General features: G+C 40.0%; 4 protein-coding genes across 5 annotated transcripts; 2 read left to right on the plus strand and 2 right to left on the minus strand.

The window, feature by feature from the left end:
• Window positions 1-574: 574 nt before the first annotated feature.
• Window positions 575-6,531, minus strand: LOC144077611 (uncharacterized). Of its 2 annotated transcripts, none has more exons than XM_077605483.1 (6): window positions 6,449-6,531; window positions 2,227-2,326; window positions 2,025-2,137; window positions 1,890-1,944; window positions 1,297-1,398; window positions 575-1,223 (listed from the first exon to the last, which is right to left on the minus strand). In XM_077605483.1, the coding sequence occupies exons 2-6, from the start codon at window positions 2,275-2,277 to the stop codon at window positions 831-833; spliced, it is 714 nt and encodes a 237-aa protein (XP_077461609.1). In that variant the 5' UTR covers window positions 2,278-2,326; window positions 6,449-6,531; the 3' UTR covers window positions 575-830. The 2 variants fall into 2 exon arrangements, with proteins under 2 accessions (XP_077461609.1, XP_077461608.1); XM_077605482.1 differs by lacking the exon at window positions 6,449-6,531 and adding an exon at window positions 2,535-3,566.
• On the plus strand, window positions 2,836-6,928 carry LOC144077610 (triple functional domain protein-like). Its single transcript, XM_077605481.1, has 12 exons — window positions 2,836-2,990; window positions 4,057-4,171; window positions 4,278-4,344; window positions 4,426-4,535; window positions 4,750-4,819; window positions 4,901-4,990; window positions 5,100-5,192; window positions 5,313-5,421; window positions 5,512-5,702; window positions 5,783-5,884; window positions 6,009-6,139; window positions 6,593-6,928. The coding sequence occupies exons 1-12, from the start codon at window positions 2,864-2,866 to the stop codon at window positions 6,723-6,725; spliced, it is 1,338 nt and encodes a 445-aa protein (XP_077461607.1). The 5' UTR covers window positions 2,836-2,863; the 3' UTR covers window positions 6,726-6,928.
• An 819-nt stretch (window positions 6,929-7,747) lies between these two features.
• On the minus strand, window positions 7,748-10,151 carry LOC144076908 (uncharacterized). Its single transcript, XM_077604268.1, has 2 exons — window positions 9,707-10,151; window positions 7,748-9,367 (listed from the first exon to the last, which is right to left on the minus strand). Exons 1-2 carry the CDS (start codon window positions 9,834-9,836, stop codon window positions 8,208-8,210), a joined length of 1,290 nt encoding a protein of 429 aa, XP_077460394.1. The 5' UTR covers window positions 9,837-10,151; the 3' UTR covers window positions 7,748-8,207.
• Window positions 10,152-10,190: 39 nt separating this feature from the next.
• On the plus strand, window positions 10,191-16,747 carry LOC144076906 (uncharacterized). Its single transcript, XM_077604265.1, has 3 exons — window positions 10,191-10,463; window positions 12,466-12,831; window positions 14,651-16,747. Exons 1-3 carry the CDS (start codon window positions 10,457-10,459, stop codon window positions 15,844-15,846), a joined length of 1,569 nt encoding a protein of 522 aa, XP_077460391.1. The 5' UTR covers window positions 10,191-10,456; the 3' UTR covers window positions 15,847-16,747.
• The last annotated feature ends 194 nt before the right edge of the window (window positions 16,748-16,941 follow it).

A 16,941-nucleotide genomic window follows, 5' to 3' on the forward strand; every position in this document is an offset into this window, starting at 1 on the left:
CATTTTTGTGCATTGATTTATTGATTATTTTTATGTGTCGCAGCTGTAGCTGCAGTAGAGGTTTTATAGCCATAAAATAGTTATAGAGGGTTGGATTGATTCGTTGAAGGCGCTACGAGAAAATGCACGGACCGCCACTGGAGCAAAAACATGACATGAATCCCCAAAAACGGGTAAATGGGAGTTTTAATCATTTGTCTTCTTGTGGCATGGGTTCATTCGAGGGATTACTGTACCCGCCTGATTAAGCGTGGGATGGAAAGATGATGATGAGCCACAGATTCAGTTACTTTTTTAATAAAAATGTCCGGGAAAAAAAACTTGTTGCTCCCTGTTCCAACCGGGTCTGGGTTGCGGAGAAGACCTCTCTCGCCGCCAGCATGCACCGTGGGATCGTCTACCGACGTCACTAGCTTTACTATGAAGCCAGGCAACAGCATTCCGTTAATCTTTGAATAAAAATGCCTAGGAAGGCATCAGCTTTCAAAAAAAAAAAAAAGCTGAAGGCTTCACAGCCATATCTACGGCGTCAATCCATCAAAATGCTGGTTCATTTCACATAATAAACACACAATAATAGACTGATATATTTTATTGATACACATGAACACATGTCTGTCTCTATTTATAGTATATACATAGCAACTTTAGTGCAAGTACATCATTGGAGCTTGGCCTTGAAAATTAAAGAAGTATATCAGTGCCATCGTCAATCATTTCCCCAATAGCAAACTTGACTTCTATCCGTGCAGTGAAAAAGGTGCAATCCGAGTTTAGCAAGTGAAAGTTTGCAGAGGTTTTAAGAAGGTTGGAGAAAAGCTTCTGGGTCATTACCCCAGCAATGGCAGTGCAAGTGTCCAGCACATTGTCCTGTGTGATGTGTTGACGGACACACGGGATGGAATGGAAAGCACAGCGTCGGTGAGCATACTGGCAATCCCCTTGCTGGCGCACTCAGATCTATGTTGAAATGTTGCTGTTATTGGCTCCTCATTCCCAGTCGTGTTCAACTTGGCAAAAAAGGAACAGAGTGCCGACTGGAGGATTTGGCCCACAATGGGCACTGTGGCACGGTGGAAATCTGAGTCCAGTGTCTCAGTCATCTCAGTGCTGCTCAAAGATCTCTGCAGGGCCATGTTTAGATGATGCAGAAATATCTTGATGTCCATTTCGGCTACGGGGGTCGCGATTGAAAGGTACTTGCGGAGGCCTTCGAGTGTGACCTTGGCGAGAAAAAAAAGAGAGTTTATAAATTGTCTCACGTGGGTTATTTTGTAGAGACAATCATTTCCTTACCTTTCTATTGAACAATTGTGAAAGGTGTTCTTCTTGGGTAAAATCCTTGCAGACTTGCCCGTGTATTTGATTCAGGCACATTTGCCTTGCCCTCGTCCAGGCCTGCATGTATAAACAGAGTCACAAGTTAAAGGTCTGCTTGCTACAATTTGACAATGAAGTGGCACCTTGGGACTTTGGACTTTGGTTCTGACTATTTCCTTTGGCCCAATTGCATGCACACCATTTACACATATATTATATGATATGATTCTTTCAACTGGAGATATGAGTATGAAATGAAGATATGAAAATGCAAAATGGCACATCATCAATTGGAATATCATTTCATTTCAAAACCGCCAACTCTTCTTCCTCATCGCACCGCTACCTACGTTCAAGTGAATGGAAAGGGACCTGAATGTCGATATAGTACTGCATATACAAACTCCTACGATGGACCAAATTCTTCAGTATATCCTAATATCTTATGTTTACACATGACTTTAGTTTTCCTTCCCAAAAAAATCAATACATTGAAAATATTGCATTACAACACATACACTATTCAAAGAATTCCAAATTCAGCATCCTGACTATTTTTCTGAACTCACCTCCTGCAGAAGAGCAAACATCCCAGGATGCACTGCGGTTTCAAAGCTGCAGAACCTTTAAGATGGGCATACATCATAGATTATTCCATGTACTATACATATGTGCATTTTCACATGAGCCCCTTTGGTACTCACTCGTGCTGGAAGCTCCTTCTGCACAGCAACCACTGCTTCATGGTTTCAGCTGAGATCTCGGATGGAACCTTGTTCTCCTTCTCCAAAAGCATAAATTGCCTCATGTAGGTTTTCTGCAAAAGCACACAGCAAAACTATCTGGATATGCTCCACTTCAACTGAGTATGAGCAAGCCATATTGATTCCATTCGACATGACTTGCCTCGACATTGTACATGTGCTGCTCCTCCTCTGACAAAGAAGTGGGTTGCATCTGGAGGAGTTGGTCAATTGCACAGTCAACACTGACATTAAAGTGAGCTCTAGAAAACAAAACCAAAAAAAACAGTGATACAATGTAAACACAGCGTCTTTGGGAGTATGAGGATAATGCAATATCAAAAAGTCTCATTTATAAAGAGCAGATCATGAGATACAAGCAGACCATCATTAATGGTTACAATTTTCCAGTGTAGAATGTCCAAAATAATCATAATCTTGCAAAAATGACATTTCCAAGTTTTGACCTACCTCATGAAAGATAGAACCTCCATTGCTGGCTGGATTGATGAGAAAAGCTGTCTTTCTGAACTGATCCAATTGACAAAAGTGCTGAAGTACCCGGGAGGTAAATTGTATTTAAACCCATCCTCACAAATATACGTGGCTCCACTCTGTGATGTTGTTGAAGATGAAAGAATCAAAGGGCCACACCAAAGATCATGTGGAAGCTCCACCCACCTGTGATGTAATGTAATATACTATGGGGGTCCGCAGGAGGCGGGGCCACGGGGCCATGGAGATCACAGAGCGTGACGTCACCAGGAGCTCTTTTTCTCTTTGATGTCACCTGCGCGAATATGCAGGCAGCATCGAGAGGATGGCATTCAGTTAGATGCTACAGTTGGACGTCCTCGACCCATCTGGAGACACGCCACTCACTTTTCTGCCATCTCAACTTTTTGGAAACACTGAAAACGCTTAGCGGTAAGTTGGATTCAACTTTGAATTAGTTTAGCCACCGACCGAATGAAAGAGTCCTGCTCATCTGTTGTCGTTTTTTTTATTTTGCGTGTGATGAAAAAACGGGACTGAAACGTATCAAATGAACACTGTTAAGATTGTAAAGGAGGCTAAAACTTTTTAAATACATTTTGATTTGTGGCCTTTCTGAGCTTTGTCTGTGTTTGGTCGATCGTAGTGGTTATGCTTCGTGCAAAGTCATCGAGACGTTTATATTTAAATGGCGACCTTTTTGACGGTGTTTGCAGGCAGCACATCTTTTTTAAAAACTGTCATTTCAGCTAGCGGCAATTTTAACCGACTGATATTTATGATTTCGTTTCGTCAAGTCGAAAACAACATTTGGCACATCGCGTTGCGCTAAACGCACAGCCGTTAACTGCAAAAAGTCCAATTTTTGAACCTAAACAGTGAACGCATCCAGCTATTTATCGTGCTTTTATTTTTTGGGTTTACTATTTAGCGTCTGCAATCACTTTTTTGAACGTGCCCAATAATTAAAAATGAATTCAGGAATTGAAAGAGAAAAGCGTGTTTCGGGGTACCATAAACCGAAAACCACCTCCCCCGGTTATGCTATGCTGGTGGTACGTTCCGAATGCGAACGAGAACAAGTATATTTTTGCTAATAAAAATAACAACATAGACGTTTTGGATCATGCAGGGCAACACATTTTCTATACAAGTGTGGCCTTCATCACCCAAAAGGCCGGTGTCAAAATGTTAATATTTGTAGCACTATTTTTAAAATGGTTATTATAAAAAATGACAGATGAATAACATGATAATAGAAACAGCATTTACACCATTAATCAGAGAAATTCGCTTACTTTATGGCCCCAATAACATGACAAAGTTGCTTTAAAAAATGGAAAATATGTGTTTAATTTATTGCCTGTCAATGACAGCGGTAAACGTCCAATTCATTTTTTTTACTGGGTGGACTGCACTCACCTTTCAGTGCCACTGGTGTATCAAAGTACATATCAGTGGTTGCTTATTCATGGTTTCTTCTACTTTTGTTCTGCAGAAACCAGAACCATGTTCGCAGGAAAAAAAACCAAGCTCCAAATGGACATGATTGCTGTCATTTGGGAAGTTCTCCAGGTCCAAGAGAAGGAAATCAAGTCTGCCCGCCAAAAAATGTACTTCATGCCGATTGCAAATTTATTGATGCAGTTTGACAGCGAATAGCATACACACCATTTTGACATGATATACATGTTTGAAATTATTGACATTTCCTTTCAGGTTCATCTTCACAGAGCTAATTGAAACTGAAAAGGCCTACGTGCGAGATCTACGGGAATGCATTGACGTGAGTTCATTTTCTATTGAAAATCTTTGTTTTTTTAAAGACAAACACGAACCAAGTTGGTCTTTTTTTGGCATCATGCAGACTTACATGAAGGAGATGTTGACGCAGGAGGAGAAGATCCCTGCTGGAATCACCAATATGGAGCACGTTGTCTTTGGGAACCTTTTGGAGCTCTATGAATTCCATCACAAGTAAGCATTACTCGTTACTTTTCTTTCCAAATGATTGACTTCTTCACGTAGAGCTTAACAAATAGTTGATTCTCATAGTATAGGAAATATGGTCTTAGATGACCACACATGCGCTTGTTTGTAAGATGCACGACCGCCAATGTGAATGTCCACCGCTCACATATTCAAATATATTGAATGGAGTTCCTTCCATGTCCTTCCTATCTTTCTTCAGCATCTTTCTCAAAGAGCTGGGAAAATACAAAGACGTCCCTGAAGATGTCGGACAGTGCTTTGTCAAATGGGTATGTATCAATTCTGCAGTAACCATAATAAGACTGAAAAATGAGCCATTTAAGAATTCCCCGCCTTTTGCTTTTTAACAGGCCGATAAGTTCCAGTTGTACGTCGATTACTGCACGAACAACGAAGAATCCACTCGGCTCATCCTTAAGCACGGTGCACACTATTTTCATGTAAGTTCAATGTCCAGGTGATCCAATCAAACCAAAAGCTCATTCAATTTCATGATCTTACATTGTTTTTTTTCCTCTCTGCTTTTCTCCCTCCCCGCGGGTTCAACAGAAAATTCAACAGAAGCACGGACTGGCAAACACCATCAACTCTTACCTGCTGAAGCCAGTACAGAGAATCACCAAATATCCCCTCCTGATAAAGGTATGCCAAAAAGTTGGTTATTTAACGGGAAATAACATTCATGACACACCAATGAAAACACTTGAAACCACACTCATTTTGTGAAATGTCTCATCCTAAGTGTCTTTTGGCTTATTTTAGGATCTGCTGCAATGTTGTAAAGAGAAAGAGCAGCTCAAGAAAGCCCTGGATGTGATTCTTAGCATTCCCAGGAAAGCCAATGATGCCATGCATCTCTCCATGCTGGAAGGTAACTGAACATGATGTCAAGATGGCAAAAGATTTTCTCACCATTCAGGTCTAGTTTGCTTATGCGCCACCTTCATCTCTCCTCCTTCAGGTTTCCATGAGAAGATGGAGTCGCAAGGCCAGCTGCTCATCCAGGATTCCTTCAAGGTCTGGGATTCAAGAAAACCCTTGAGCATGGGCAAAAATAGACAAGTCTTCCTCTTGAAAAAGTCCTTGGTGGTCTGCAAGGTGGTCAAGGACGCCAAGGGAAAGAGGAGATACATTTACAAGAAAAAACTCAATGTGAGTCATAGTTAACCTGCTTCGTTTCGTACCAATGTTTTCTGTCCAAATGTTCATTCATCATGCCATTTCTCCCATAGATGGCGGAGATCAAGCTGATCGAGCACCCTAAAAAAGACCCCCGCAAGTTTGCTTTTTCGGTGGGCCGCCGTTCCTGGATGTCGAGCAACATTGTTCTGAAGGTTAGTTTCATTGTCACCAATAAAAGTTCAGCAAAACATTGAGGTCCAAAAAATCCACCACATCAAAAGTGCTTGATTTCCAAATTGTCTTCACCTTTGACCGTCATGTCATCCTTATCAATAGGCGTCCTCTATTGAGACCAAGATAGAATGGATCGCCCATATCCGAAAGCTGATCCAGGAGCAGACCGCCGACCACAGGGGGGCAGTCAAGGAGACAAATACCAAGACAGCCAAGCTCCACAAGGCGCCAAGGTAGGAAGAAAAAACAACAACGTCATACTCTTCAGAAGGCATCGAGGTTTAGTCAAGTGTCACTGTTGTTCTGAAGCAAATGCATCTGATTGTATAAGTCAGACAGAAGTGTCAAATTTGAGGATTTGGAACTGTCAATGATGAAAAACCGGACTTCATGCGGAAAGTGCTTAAGAACCCTTTCAAAATGTTTGTTCATGTCCTAGTACAGCTATCTAATAGAAGCACACGGTAGATAGATATCAAGTGCAAAATAATAACTTTGTCTTTCTTAAGCCAAGCAATAACTTGATTTATTGTAATAGTTACCTGGGATATGCTTTCAAATTTCCATACTATTAGTTTTCATCATGATTTATATAAGACTTGCCCATACAGCATGTCATTTTCCCATCTCTGGTGTTGGGTCAGAATAGATTACAAACTCTTTTCTTTGTGTGTTTTTTTTTGAAGGGATGAAAACCATCAGGACAATCAAGGTGAATTGGAGTTGTCCGGTAAATACCAGATCCGTGGCACAGCACACCAAACCATTCAGGCCTGCTGCATTGGAGGACCCAGCAAAAGTATCATACGGGAAATATGACATGAACGGAGCAAATTGCACAAACTTTCACACCTCAACAAGATCCTTGTCTGAAGAACCCTAAGAAAGGATCTATGGACCATTCCCAAAAGCTATTTATTCAAAATGATACTTTTGTCATTTGAATTGTACAGTGTTTATATCTTTTTTTGTATAAAGTTATATATTTTACACAATTAAATGTCATTGTTGTTTGCCTAGAATGGGTTTGTCCTTTTTTAAATGAATTGGAGGGAAATAATTGTAAAAAGAAATCCGAATTTGGTACTTCAACTTTTTTTCTGCTCTGGTCAGTCTTTACCTTTGCCCAATCATACAATTGATCAAGTTTTAACTCAAATGGACAGTGCCATTAAAGACAGGAGATAACTTTTGCACCATCTTTATGTACGAATGTGTAGTAAAATTATATGAACCATGTCATGTAGAGTACATGTTCTAAAACCAAAATAATATGAATATCAATATAATTTTGTACGCATTATTTTGCACACTGCCGAGTGGATGGGTGTCTTCATGCAGCTAACAACCTCAAACAGGGGCAGCTGATTCAGGAAAATACATACATTGAGTGGAAATGGCCTAACACGTCTTTGAGGGTCAGAGGCCTAGCTGATAGACAGGTAATCAAAAACGTTTTTGCAGCTGCACAAAAATTGGTAATTTGTGGATTTTCTTTTTAGATTATTTTTCTCATAGTGGACATGCGTCTATAAAATGACAGAGCCCTCCATGATTTCTGAGTGATAGAACTTGCAAGATAGCAGGCTGTTCAAATACTTCATGAACTCGTATGTGGTTATCAGACACAATAGGACGCTTTTTGTATTTGTACGAAACTTTCATCATTGCCAATAGTTGTCCAAAAGTCAATTCTAACCGGAAAATCTCACCTCCATGGAACATCAGTAGATGGAGATGCGTCACACCATTGTCACAATGATGAAGGTGGAAGTAATACATCGAAATATGTCAGGTAAGGCCTAAAAATCATTGTGAAAAAGGAACAAAAAACAGTCAAATAGGAAAATAAATTTTTATTTCATTACATTTAGTCCATTATTTGGTTCGTCATGATTCAAACATTAACAAGGAGTGTTTAATTGCATTCTAGTTTCATACACTTTGAGAGCACATTCTTAAAGAAAAATAAAAAGCAGTACCCGTTTAAAAAAACAACAACTGAACAAGACATGTAAAAAAATACATGAAAACAAGCGCTATGAAATAATAAATATAATAATAATTCCTTAATAATAAAACAGTGGCAACAAACTGAGCTAAAGAATTTCAAAATGACACGAGGGATTCTCGTCTTTTTTGTCAATCATGTCAATGTCTGCCACAGTTGTCTTTTAAGTCTTTCCTTTTGAATACAACTGAGCAGGAAAAGGATTTCTGACCAATGTGGGTTATGATGAGAATTTTTAAGCCAATGTTGTGACGTAATGCTGGACCACAAATTGTGAAAATGTTTGAATATTAACTGCACAGCAAAAAGGAGTTCTCGCCGGTGTGGGTTCTTGTGTGGCTTTTTAAGTTTCCCTTCTTTGCGAATGCTCGACCACAAACTAAGCACGAAAATGGTTTTTCACCAGTGTGGGTTATTAGGTGTGCTTTTAAGTGTCCGTTCAATCTGAATGCTTGACCACAAACTGAACAGGAAAAGGATTTTTCACCAATGTGGATTTTTGTATGAGTAGTTAAGGCTCCCTTCTGTTTAAATGAATGGCCACAAACTGAGCACAAAAACGGTTTTTCACCAGTGTGGGTTCTTATGTGTCTTTTCAAAGATGTCCTTACTCTGAAGCTCCTGCCACAAACTGAGCACAAAAATGGTTTTTCACCAGTGTGAATTCTCGCGTGGATGTTTAAGCTTTCCCTGCGAGCGAATGCTTGACCACAAACTGAGCAGGAAAATTGTTTATTATCAGTGTGGGTTCTTGTGTGGATTTTTAAGCTTCTCTTGTATATGAATCCTTGATCACAAACTGAGCACGAAAATGTTTTTTCACAAATGCGGGTTCTTGTGTGTCTCTTTAAATCTTCATTTTGAGAAAAGGCTTTACCACAACTTGTGCAGGAAAATGGTTTTTCACCGGTGTGGGTTCTTGTGTGCCTTTTTAGGTTTTGCTTAAGCGAGAAACTTTTACTACAAACTGAACATGAAAAGGGTTTCTCCACAGAGTGGCTGCTCATATGTGTTTTCAAATTAGAGCTTCTCCCAAAGGTTTTCCCACAGAGAGAGCATTTGCAGAGTTTGTCGCCACTAGGGTTTTTCTTAAGACCTTCATCGTCATCATTGTGATAAAGCAAGTTGTCGCTATCTGATAAAGGAGCAATTAAATTGTCTGCTTGCCATCCTTCTGTTGAGCTGCCATTCGGAGGCTCCGCCCCTCTGCTGGCCACGCTCAGAGCATCTTCACTCTTGAAAGGCTCACCAGTTGACCCGGGGACATCTTGCTCCTTCTTTATGATTGGAGGTTGCTCTTCTTCCTTTTGCATTTGAGAGAACTCCTCCTCTTTAATTTGGGACCATGTCGCGGTGTTTTCAGGCTCCGCTCCTCCGCTAACCACGCCCAGATCATCTTGCCTCTTCAAGGACTCATGAGGTGACCAGGTGACATCTTCCTCTTTTTTTACTTAAAAATAAAAGGCATTATTTTTTAAACAGTGGCTAGTCTATTATTATTTGGGGATTGAAATATAAATTAAAAAAACAGAGACGAATTGTAATTTTTGAAATTAATATTTTAGAAAAATATATTTAGATTTTTTATAGTTAAATTTTGAATGTATCTTCAATGCCACTAGGGGGCAATTCCAAGAGTGGTTGCATTTAAATACATATAAATAATATATTTTTACGTATTTCTTCGAATTGAGCTTGTGGCAATTCTTGAAAATGTACTTACGCTCAAATAGTGTCATGTCAATAGAATATCTTTAAAGGAATATATGTAAATGAAAAGTGAACCCACCTTCCAGTCTATGAAGAACAACTTTCTCGTGAGTTATTTTGCAAACTGTCGAGTGCTGGTAAGGCGAATGCTCCTGTTTGACGTCAAAAAGCTCCTCCTGGAACTTAACCGGTTTTGCTCTTGCGGACATTTCCACACGTGATTTCTGATGAAGGCGCCTTTGATAGCTGCTAGCTAGGGTAAAATAAAGTAGGGCTCAAAGCTTCAAAAGATTTCCAGACGCGTTCCTTTCCCCGATGCTAGCCAGGCCAAGCTAATATAGGGCGCAAAGCACAAACGAGTTCTGAGACGCCTTGAATATGCGCCGATGCTAGCTAAGCTAAGCTAAAGCAAGGTGCAAAGCTTTATAGATGACTTGAAGATATCGATGTTGTGCTTGAGCCTTCCTGCTCGATTCCGATTCGAGCAAATGAAGCAGAGGCGTGTTTTTTTTATGTAGCTCTCGTTCCTTGAAAGGAAATGACGTTGATTTGCGCATGCGCGGTAACGACTAATCGCAATCCAACAGCAGTCCCAATCGAGGACAGCCTTTTCTGATGCTTTTCTCTCCTCGGTTTTAAGAAGATCTACGTTTTAAGTAATTTTGTAACCATTGAAATGTGGCGGAAATTTGAATGCATGCCGAGAACCAATTGTTTGGGAGGACGTTGAAACTTCGCGGCTTGTTTAGCTTAGCCTAGCCTGAATTAGCCGCTAATAAAGAGAAGAAACATCATTTCATCGCCTAATAAGCAATCATTAAACCCCAAAATGTCAGGTGAGTTGACGTTTAACTTACTTGTCGTGAAAATATATTACAATGTCTACAGATACCGGGCTGATGTAACCAACGTGCGTTTATTATTGTATTTGTATTATTGTACTTTATTAACTTTAAATTTGACTCCGGTTTCCTCCCACGTTCCAAAAACATGCAAGGTAGACTGATTGGACACTCTAAATTGGGTGTGACTGTGCATGGTTGTCCATCTCCTTGTGCCCTGCGGTCGGCTGGCCACGATTCATGGTGTCTCCCGCCTCTGGCCCAGAGTCAACTGGGATAGGCTCCAGCACCCCCCGCGACCATAATGAGGATAAAGCGGTTCAGAAAATGAGATGAGAGAACTTTAAATGTCCTCGTTTTGAATTGTCCTGTAGACGATGCTATTTTTGTGTGTGTGCTGCAACAAACAGCCAGGCTTCTAATTACAAATTAATTGGATTGGATTGGATAATTTTATTCATCCTGTATTCGGGAAATTTCATTGTCACAGTAGCAAGATATAAATACAACAATAAACTTCCTGGCCGCAGCAGGAAGACAGACACAAGACACACCAGACGTTGCAGACAAGCACAAAGAAACCAAGCCACGCGACGGGTGGGGCCGAGTCGCAAAGCCCGCAGAACAACAAAGCAAAAAGCACAAAGTACAAAGCAAAGTGAAGTATATGGGATCATTAAGAATCATGAAATCAAATCATTTGCTCTTTTTGTGTTTTTGCTGCTTTTCTGTCTTAATGATCTGATTTGGTGATTCTTAATGATCCCATTTACTTTGATTTGCTTTGTACTTTGTGCTTTTGCTTTGTTGTTCTGTGGCCTTTGCGACTGTACTGTCTAACTTGTAACTATGCCTTTTCTTGCTTCTGTCACAATGAAATTTCACGAATGTCTTTTGTCCAGCTCCGAATTTCCAGCGGCATTGAGGTGTTGCTCCTTCTGCTGCGTATTGTAACAGCTAGTCCCATGTGTATGACAGCGTTGGCATGGCTGAATGGTTCCAAAAAAGAAGTAGCAGAAAGAAGCCAGGCTAACAGAACAAAGAAAGTTGTAAAAACATTAAAGTAAAAAGTATAAAGTACAAAGTAAAAGAACAATGAATGTATTAAGAAATATTAAAATGTAATAAAAAAGATAGAAAGGCTGTAAAACACGAAAAACAAATACGACTGGACAGAGAGCTACTGCCACTGGCTGCCGCGTGACGGCGCCATCTTGGAAAAAAACCCACCATCAAATCATTTTGATTGATAAAGACAATTTTAGCACAATACATAGAATGCATGAGAAATAATACACCAATAGAATTCTAAACATTTATTGAATTTTAAGTAGAAGCACTTAAGTAAACAGTACAGGTAGGACTTGTTTAAGAAAAGAAAATATACATTGGGGTCCAAGTAGTTACTTTAGATTATTTCAAATATTTCATTACTGCAGTTGGCTTTTCCTGGCATTGGCTGGGAAAAATGTTTCCCTAGTGGATTCTTTTTTTTTTCTTATCAAGTGCCTCTAGGTAATAAAAAGAAATTTTACTAAATTTCCTGTCCGGGGTCACATTCGTTATTTTGCTCCTGCAGTCAAAATGGCGCCGTCAATGGTGGCCAAAGAGTAAACAAGAAATCCTTAAAATGCCCCAAACCTAATAGAAAGTAGCCTGAAAATGCCCCCCCCCCCAAATCGTCAAACAAACAAGAAGCATCCCACAAAGTCCCTCAAAACCAATAGGAAATTGTCCAAAACTTATAGGAAGTGATCTGAAAGTACCGTCAAAATGGCGAGGAGATGATGCAAAATGAATTCTTTGTTTGACCCCTATAACGAAAGATGTCCGATTGAAATGTGATGGCGAGCAATTTGAATGACTTCGTGTTGGAGCAGATGACAAGATAAAAATAATTACAAAATGGTCCTGGAGAAATATTACAAAAGTGGTGAATCATTTTGGGTTCACACGATTGCAAATACAGAAATACAATTTTTTCCTTGTGTTTCAGATGCCAGTCAAGTGCATCGTCCTGAACGCCAGGAATCTGCTCCAATGGTAGAAAAAGAAAATGAAGATTTAGTACGGATTAAAGAGGAACAACAGGAGTATTTTATTACAGTTGGGAAAGTCCACAATGAGGAGCAGCAGCATCTCCTCATAAAGGTAGAGGAAGTCCCTCTATATGTTAAAGAGGAAGGGATCGATGTCCCCATGTGCACTGTTGAGCCTTTGAGGAGTGAAGATGAAGCTCCGAATGAGGCCAGCAGTGGGGCAGTGCCTCTCAGTTGCAGCAGCTCAACAACAAGTTTCCAGGCAGAAAACCTCGTGGCTCCACCACCAGTTAGCCACGACGCCACATCACACTTGCAATTCCGTAAGTATCAAGTCACTAACATAGGGAGGAGCCTCGGTACAATTTCAATAATACTATTTCAAATATTCCAATATTATAATATATACGACCTACGTCGTTACGAATGCCCCATAAAAAATAAAGGCTTAGGCCAGGATATGGTTACCACATTTTATATTCTCTTTTTTTAGTAAGTTAACGTAGTTACTTTATATAAGTGAATAACGAGGAATGTAATTTATTTCATTACTGACTTAAGTTTGAAGTTTCAAATTTGAAAGACAAAAGATGTAATAGTTATCCTGATAATTACCGATATGAACTGATTTTTATTTTATCATGACCACAAATTTTGTCATATCGCCGAGGCCTATTTGAACGTTTTACTTATAGTACCGTGAGACATTACGTAAATAAAGCACAATCCAACTTAGTTTTGCTGCTGCTGCCTTTTTAAAAACATATGGTAGTGTGGATGCTAGCGTATGTCTCAAGGTGGCGCTACCACACGTTGCGCCCATTGAGCTGAAGCGCCTTGTGTATGGGAAAAGTACAGAAATTGCACGCTCAATTGAGACTTTAACTCAGTGAACCATATAGTTTTGAAAATACGGTATATGTAAGATGCTTCAACAATTTTGTCCACTCCCTCTATTACATCATATTGTACATAACTAGTGCATCATTGTGAAAGGAGTCAGAGCTCTTCATGCAACTGTGAGCGTGCACATCAATGTTACCTCTAATTTTTCGTTTGTCTGGGCAGAAAGACAACCACCCTGAGCACACTGAGTACCAGTGTGAGCAACATCATTATTGCTCGGTATGGGCACACACCAGTATCACACCTGCCATAAGCAGGTGCATGTCTACCACCCATAAATGATCTAGTCATAATAAAATTTAATGATTAAAATCTATGAATAAAACATATTAATAAATGTCACTAGAGTATCCACAAATCTGACTAAAATTTTACCGTATTTTTCACGTCTGTCCTTCTCACTTCTCATTCAAATGACTTTTCTGCTGAATGTCACTTGATAGTTAAACTTGGATCTATATGCAATATTTTTCTATCGGAAAACTCGCTAACAACTTTACCTTTGCTGCATGTTTTGTGGAGGAGACCTTTCTCATCCAATTTCACCACTTGTTCCTCTATGTGCACACACTCCGACAGCCATTCCATCTTAAAAGAACCGGATTTATTTTCTTACTTTGCCTTGTTGAGTGGTTCTGCCGCAGCCCGGTCGTTTCGCCGTGATAAAGGCTTGGCAGCAGCTCGGACGAACTGTTAGCTTTATGCTAACCTGCAATACGGGTATAACGCGTAACTAACGCAGTCATGATAAAGGCTTGGCAGCAGCTTGAACGAACCGTTAGCTATATGCTAACCTGCAATACAGGCAACATGTGTAAATAACGCAGCCAATGAATGTCATTAACATTTACTCATGCCACGAAAGAAAACACACGGTATCTGAAGCAAATCAGATCTTTGGCTGGACAGTGTTGGTCATAGTTTTATCTGAAATTATCGTTTCTTGTCGTTTGTCTGTGACAGGCTGTCACTCTCTAAGTTGCTTTTTAAAATGGCGCAGAAAAAATTGTAATGTGTTTATTTTTGTCAATTCAGGTTGGATTTTATTTTGTGCGCTGCATATGTTTACTTGCGCAGAGCGCACGAGAGTAGTGCGCAATTATGCACGCGCGCAGCTTAGAGGGAACATTGGTGCACATTCAATTCAACATGCCCACGCTCTCGGCAATCTAACCTCGCAGGCAGCCTGGTGGATTGATGCGCCATAATATATATCATTGGTATTGTGTCTTGCAGGTTTCAGGAAATATCTGGGTCCTGGGTGTCAGGAACCAGACACTCCTGACACTAAAGAGGCGGTTGAGCTCCCCCAAATCAAGCAGGAGGAGTCACAGCCCCCTCAACAGCATAAGAGTGAAGAGCAACTTCCAATCAAAAAGGAGGAAGCAGAAGATCTGCCAGTCGTGAAAGAGGAAGAAGATATCACCAGAACAACTGCTGAACCCCTGAAAAGTAAAGGTGGTCTCGACGTAGCCAGAACAGAGACAGAAGGATACCACTTCATTGCTCGTCCACCAAATAGTGACGACATTGCATCACACTTGTTTTACAATGATGGTGATGTTAAAGATCATAAGGAAGCTCGCTGTAGTGACAGTCTCTTCAAATGCTCTCAGTGTGGCCAAACATTTGATAAAAAGTACAATTTCGGAACACACGCAAGAACCCACACTGGTGAAAAACCATTATTGTGCTCAGTTTGTGATCAAACCTTCAAACAGAAGATAAACTTAAAAACACGCCCAAGAACCCACACTAGTGAAATACCATATTCGTGCTCAATTTGTAGTAAAACATTCACTCGGATGTTCGGCTTAACAAGACACACAAAAATCCACACTGGGGAAAAACCATTTTTGTGCTCAGTTTGTGGTAAGAAATTTACACGGAAGGGACACTTAAATCTTCACACAAGAACCCACACTGGTAAAAAAACATTTTCGTGCTCAATTTGTGGTCAAACATTCAGACAGAAGACAAGCTTACACAAACACAAAAGAACTCACACTCGTGGAAAAACAATTTCGTGCTCCGTTTGTAGTCAAACATTCACTCGGAAGTTAGACTTAACAAGGCACTCAAGAACCCACACAGGTGAAAAACCATTTTCGTGCTCAGTTTGTGGTCAGACATTTACACGGAAGGGAAACTTAAAAATACACATGAGAACCCACACTGGTGAAAAACCATTTTCGTGCTCAGTTTGTGGTAAAACATTTAGGGAGAAGGGAAACTTAAAATCACACACAAGAAAGCACACTGGTGAAAAACCATTTTCGTGCTCAGTTTGTGGTAAAGCATATAGCCAGATGGGAAACTTAAAAATACACATAAGAACCCATACTGGTGAAAAACCATTTTTGTGCTCAGTTTCTGGTAAAACATTTAGAGAGAAGGGAAACTTAAAATCACACAAGAACTCACACTCGTGAAAAAACATTTTTTTGCGCTCAGTTTCTGGTCATGCTTTTAATATAAAGGAAAAAATACAAAGAAATACATACAATAACCCATACTGGCCAATAACATATTTTTGTGGTGAAACGTTCACACAGAAGGGAACCTTAACAGACACACACTGCTGAAAAACTGTTTTCCTACTCAGTTTGTAGTCAAGTTTTCTATACAACACAACACTGAGAAAGGCACACAAAAACCCACACTGATGAAAATACATCTTCATACTCAACTTGTGGTTGAACATTCACACAGGTCACCTTGCGCTACCTCGTTCCTCGATTCCCTTTGCTTTCTCTAGTCAGTTGTGGTTTTGTGATTTGATTTCTAAGTCTTTGTTATTTTCCAAGATCCTGCCTAAGTTATTAAGTTTTTGGTTTGAGCACTACTTCCCTCGTCCTCGCCTGCTAGGATGTGGATTTTACCCCAGTTTAATTTTTGCCGTTTCGCCATTGACGTCCATCGCTGTCTTTTCCCGAGGAAATCACCCCCCTGGCCTGGTTGTAATGTCTCAAAAGCTCCAGTATTTGTATTCGATCAATAAATGCTGCTAGGAAGTGGATTTTACCTAATTTTGTGCATTTTTTGTCATTTCACGTATGGACGTATCGACGTTCATCACTGTCTTTTTACCGGGGAAATGATACTCCGGGCCCGGTTCTGATGTCTAAAAAGCTCCAGTATTTGTATTTAATCAATAAATGCTGTTTTTGGCTGGATTTTACCCCATTTTCGGGCAATGTTTGCCCGTACGCCATTGACGTTCATCGCTGTCTTTTCCCGGGAAAATCGCCCCCTAGTCTGGTTTTAATGTCTGAAAAGCTCCAGTATTTGTATTTAATCATTAAATGCTGCTAGGAAGTGGATTTTACCCCATTTTTGTGCATTGATTTATTGATTATTTTTTATGTGTCGCAGCTGTAGCTGCAGTAGAGGTTTTATAGCCATAAAATAGTTTTTGAGGGTTGGATTGATTCGTTGAAGGCGCTACGAGAAAATGCATGGACCGCCACTGCCTACATTTAGGAAATAACGGCATTTTGCCTTGATGAACATGCTTTAAAATGGAG

Source organism: Stigmatopora argus, chromosome 7 (assembly GCF_051989625.1).
Source record: "Stigmatopora argus isolate UIUO_Sarg chromosome 7, RoL_Sarg_1.0, whole genome shotgun sequence".
In the NCBI taxonomy this organism is placed as follows: Eukaryota; Metazoa; Chordata; class Actinopteri; order Syngnathiformes; family Syngnathidae; genus Stigmatopora; species Stigmatopora argus.

Coding starts and splice junctions, on each gene's coding strand:
- LOC144077611 (XM_077605482.1), bottom strand. CDS start 2,557: ATGGAGGTTCTATCTTTCATGAG. Junction 2,138..2,226: donor AGCACATGTACAATGTCGAG/GCAAGTCATGTC, acceptor GTGCTTTTGCAG/AAAACCTACATGAGGCAATT. Junction 1,224..1,296: donor CACAATTGTTCAATAGAAAG/GTAAGGAAATGA, acceptor TTTCTCGCCAAG/GTCACACTCGAAGGCCTCCG.
- LOC144076908 (XM_077604268.1), bottom strand. CDS start 9,836: ATGTCCGCAAGAGCAAAACCGGTTAAGTTCCAGGAGGAGCTTTTTGAC. Junction 9,368..9,706: donor TGTTCTTCATAGACTGGAAG/GTGGGTTCACTT, acceptor TTTATTTTTAAG/TAAAAAAAGAGGAAGATGTC.
- LOC144077610 (XM_077605481.1), top strand. CDS start 2,864: ATGCAGGCAGCATCGAGAGGATGGCATTCAGTTAGATGCTACAGTTGG. Junction 4,536..4,749: donor CTCTATGAATTCCATCACAA/GTAAGCATTACT, acceptor ATCTTTCTTCAG/CATCTTTCTCAAAGAGCTGG. Junction 5,885..6,008: donor CGAGCAACATTGTTCTGAAG/GTTAGTTTCATT, acceptor CCTTATCAATAG/GCGTCCTCTATTGAGACCAA.
- LOC144076906 (XM_077604265.1), top strand. Junction 12,832..14,650: donor CACATCACACTTGCAATTCC/GTAAGTATCAAG, acceptor TGTGTCTTGCAG/GTTTCAGGAAATATCTGGGT.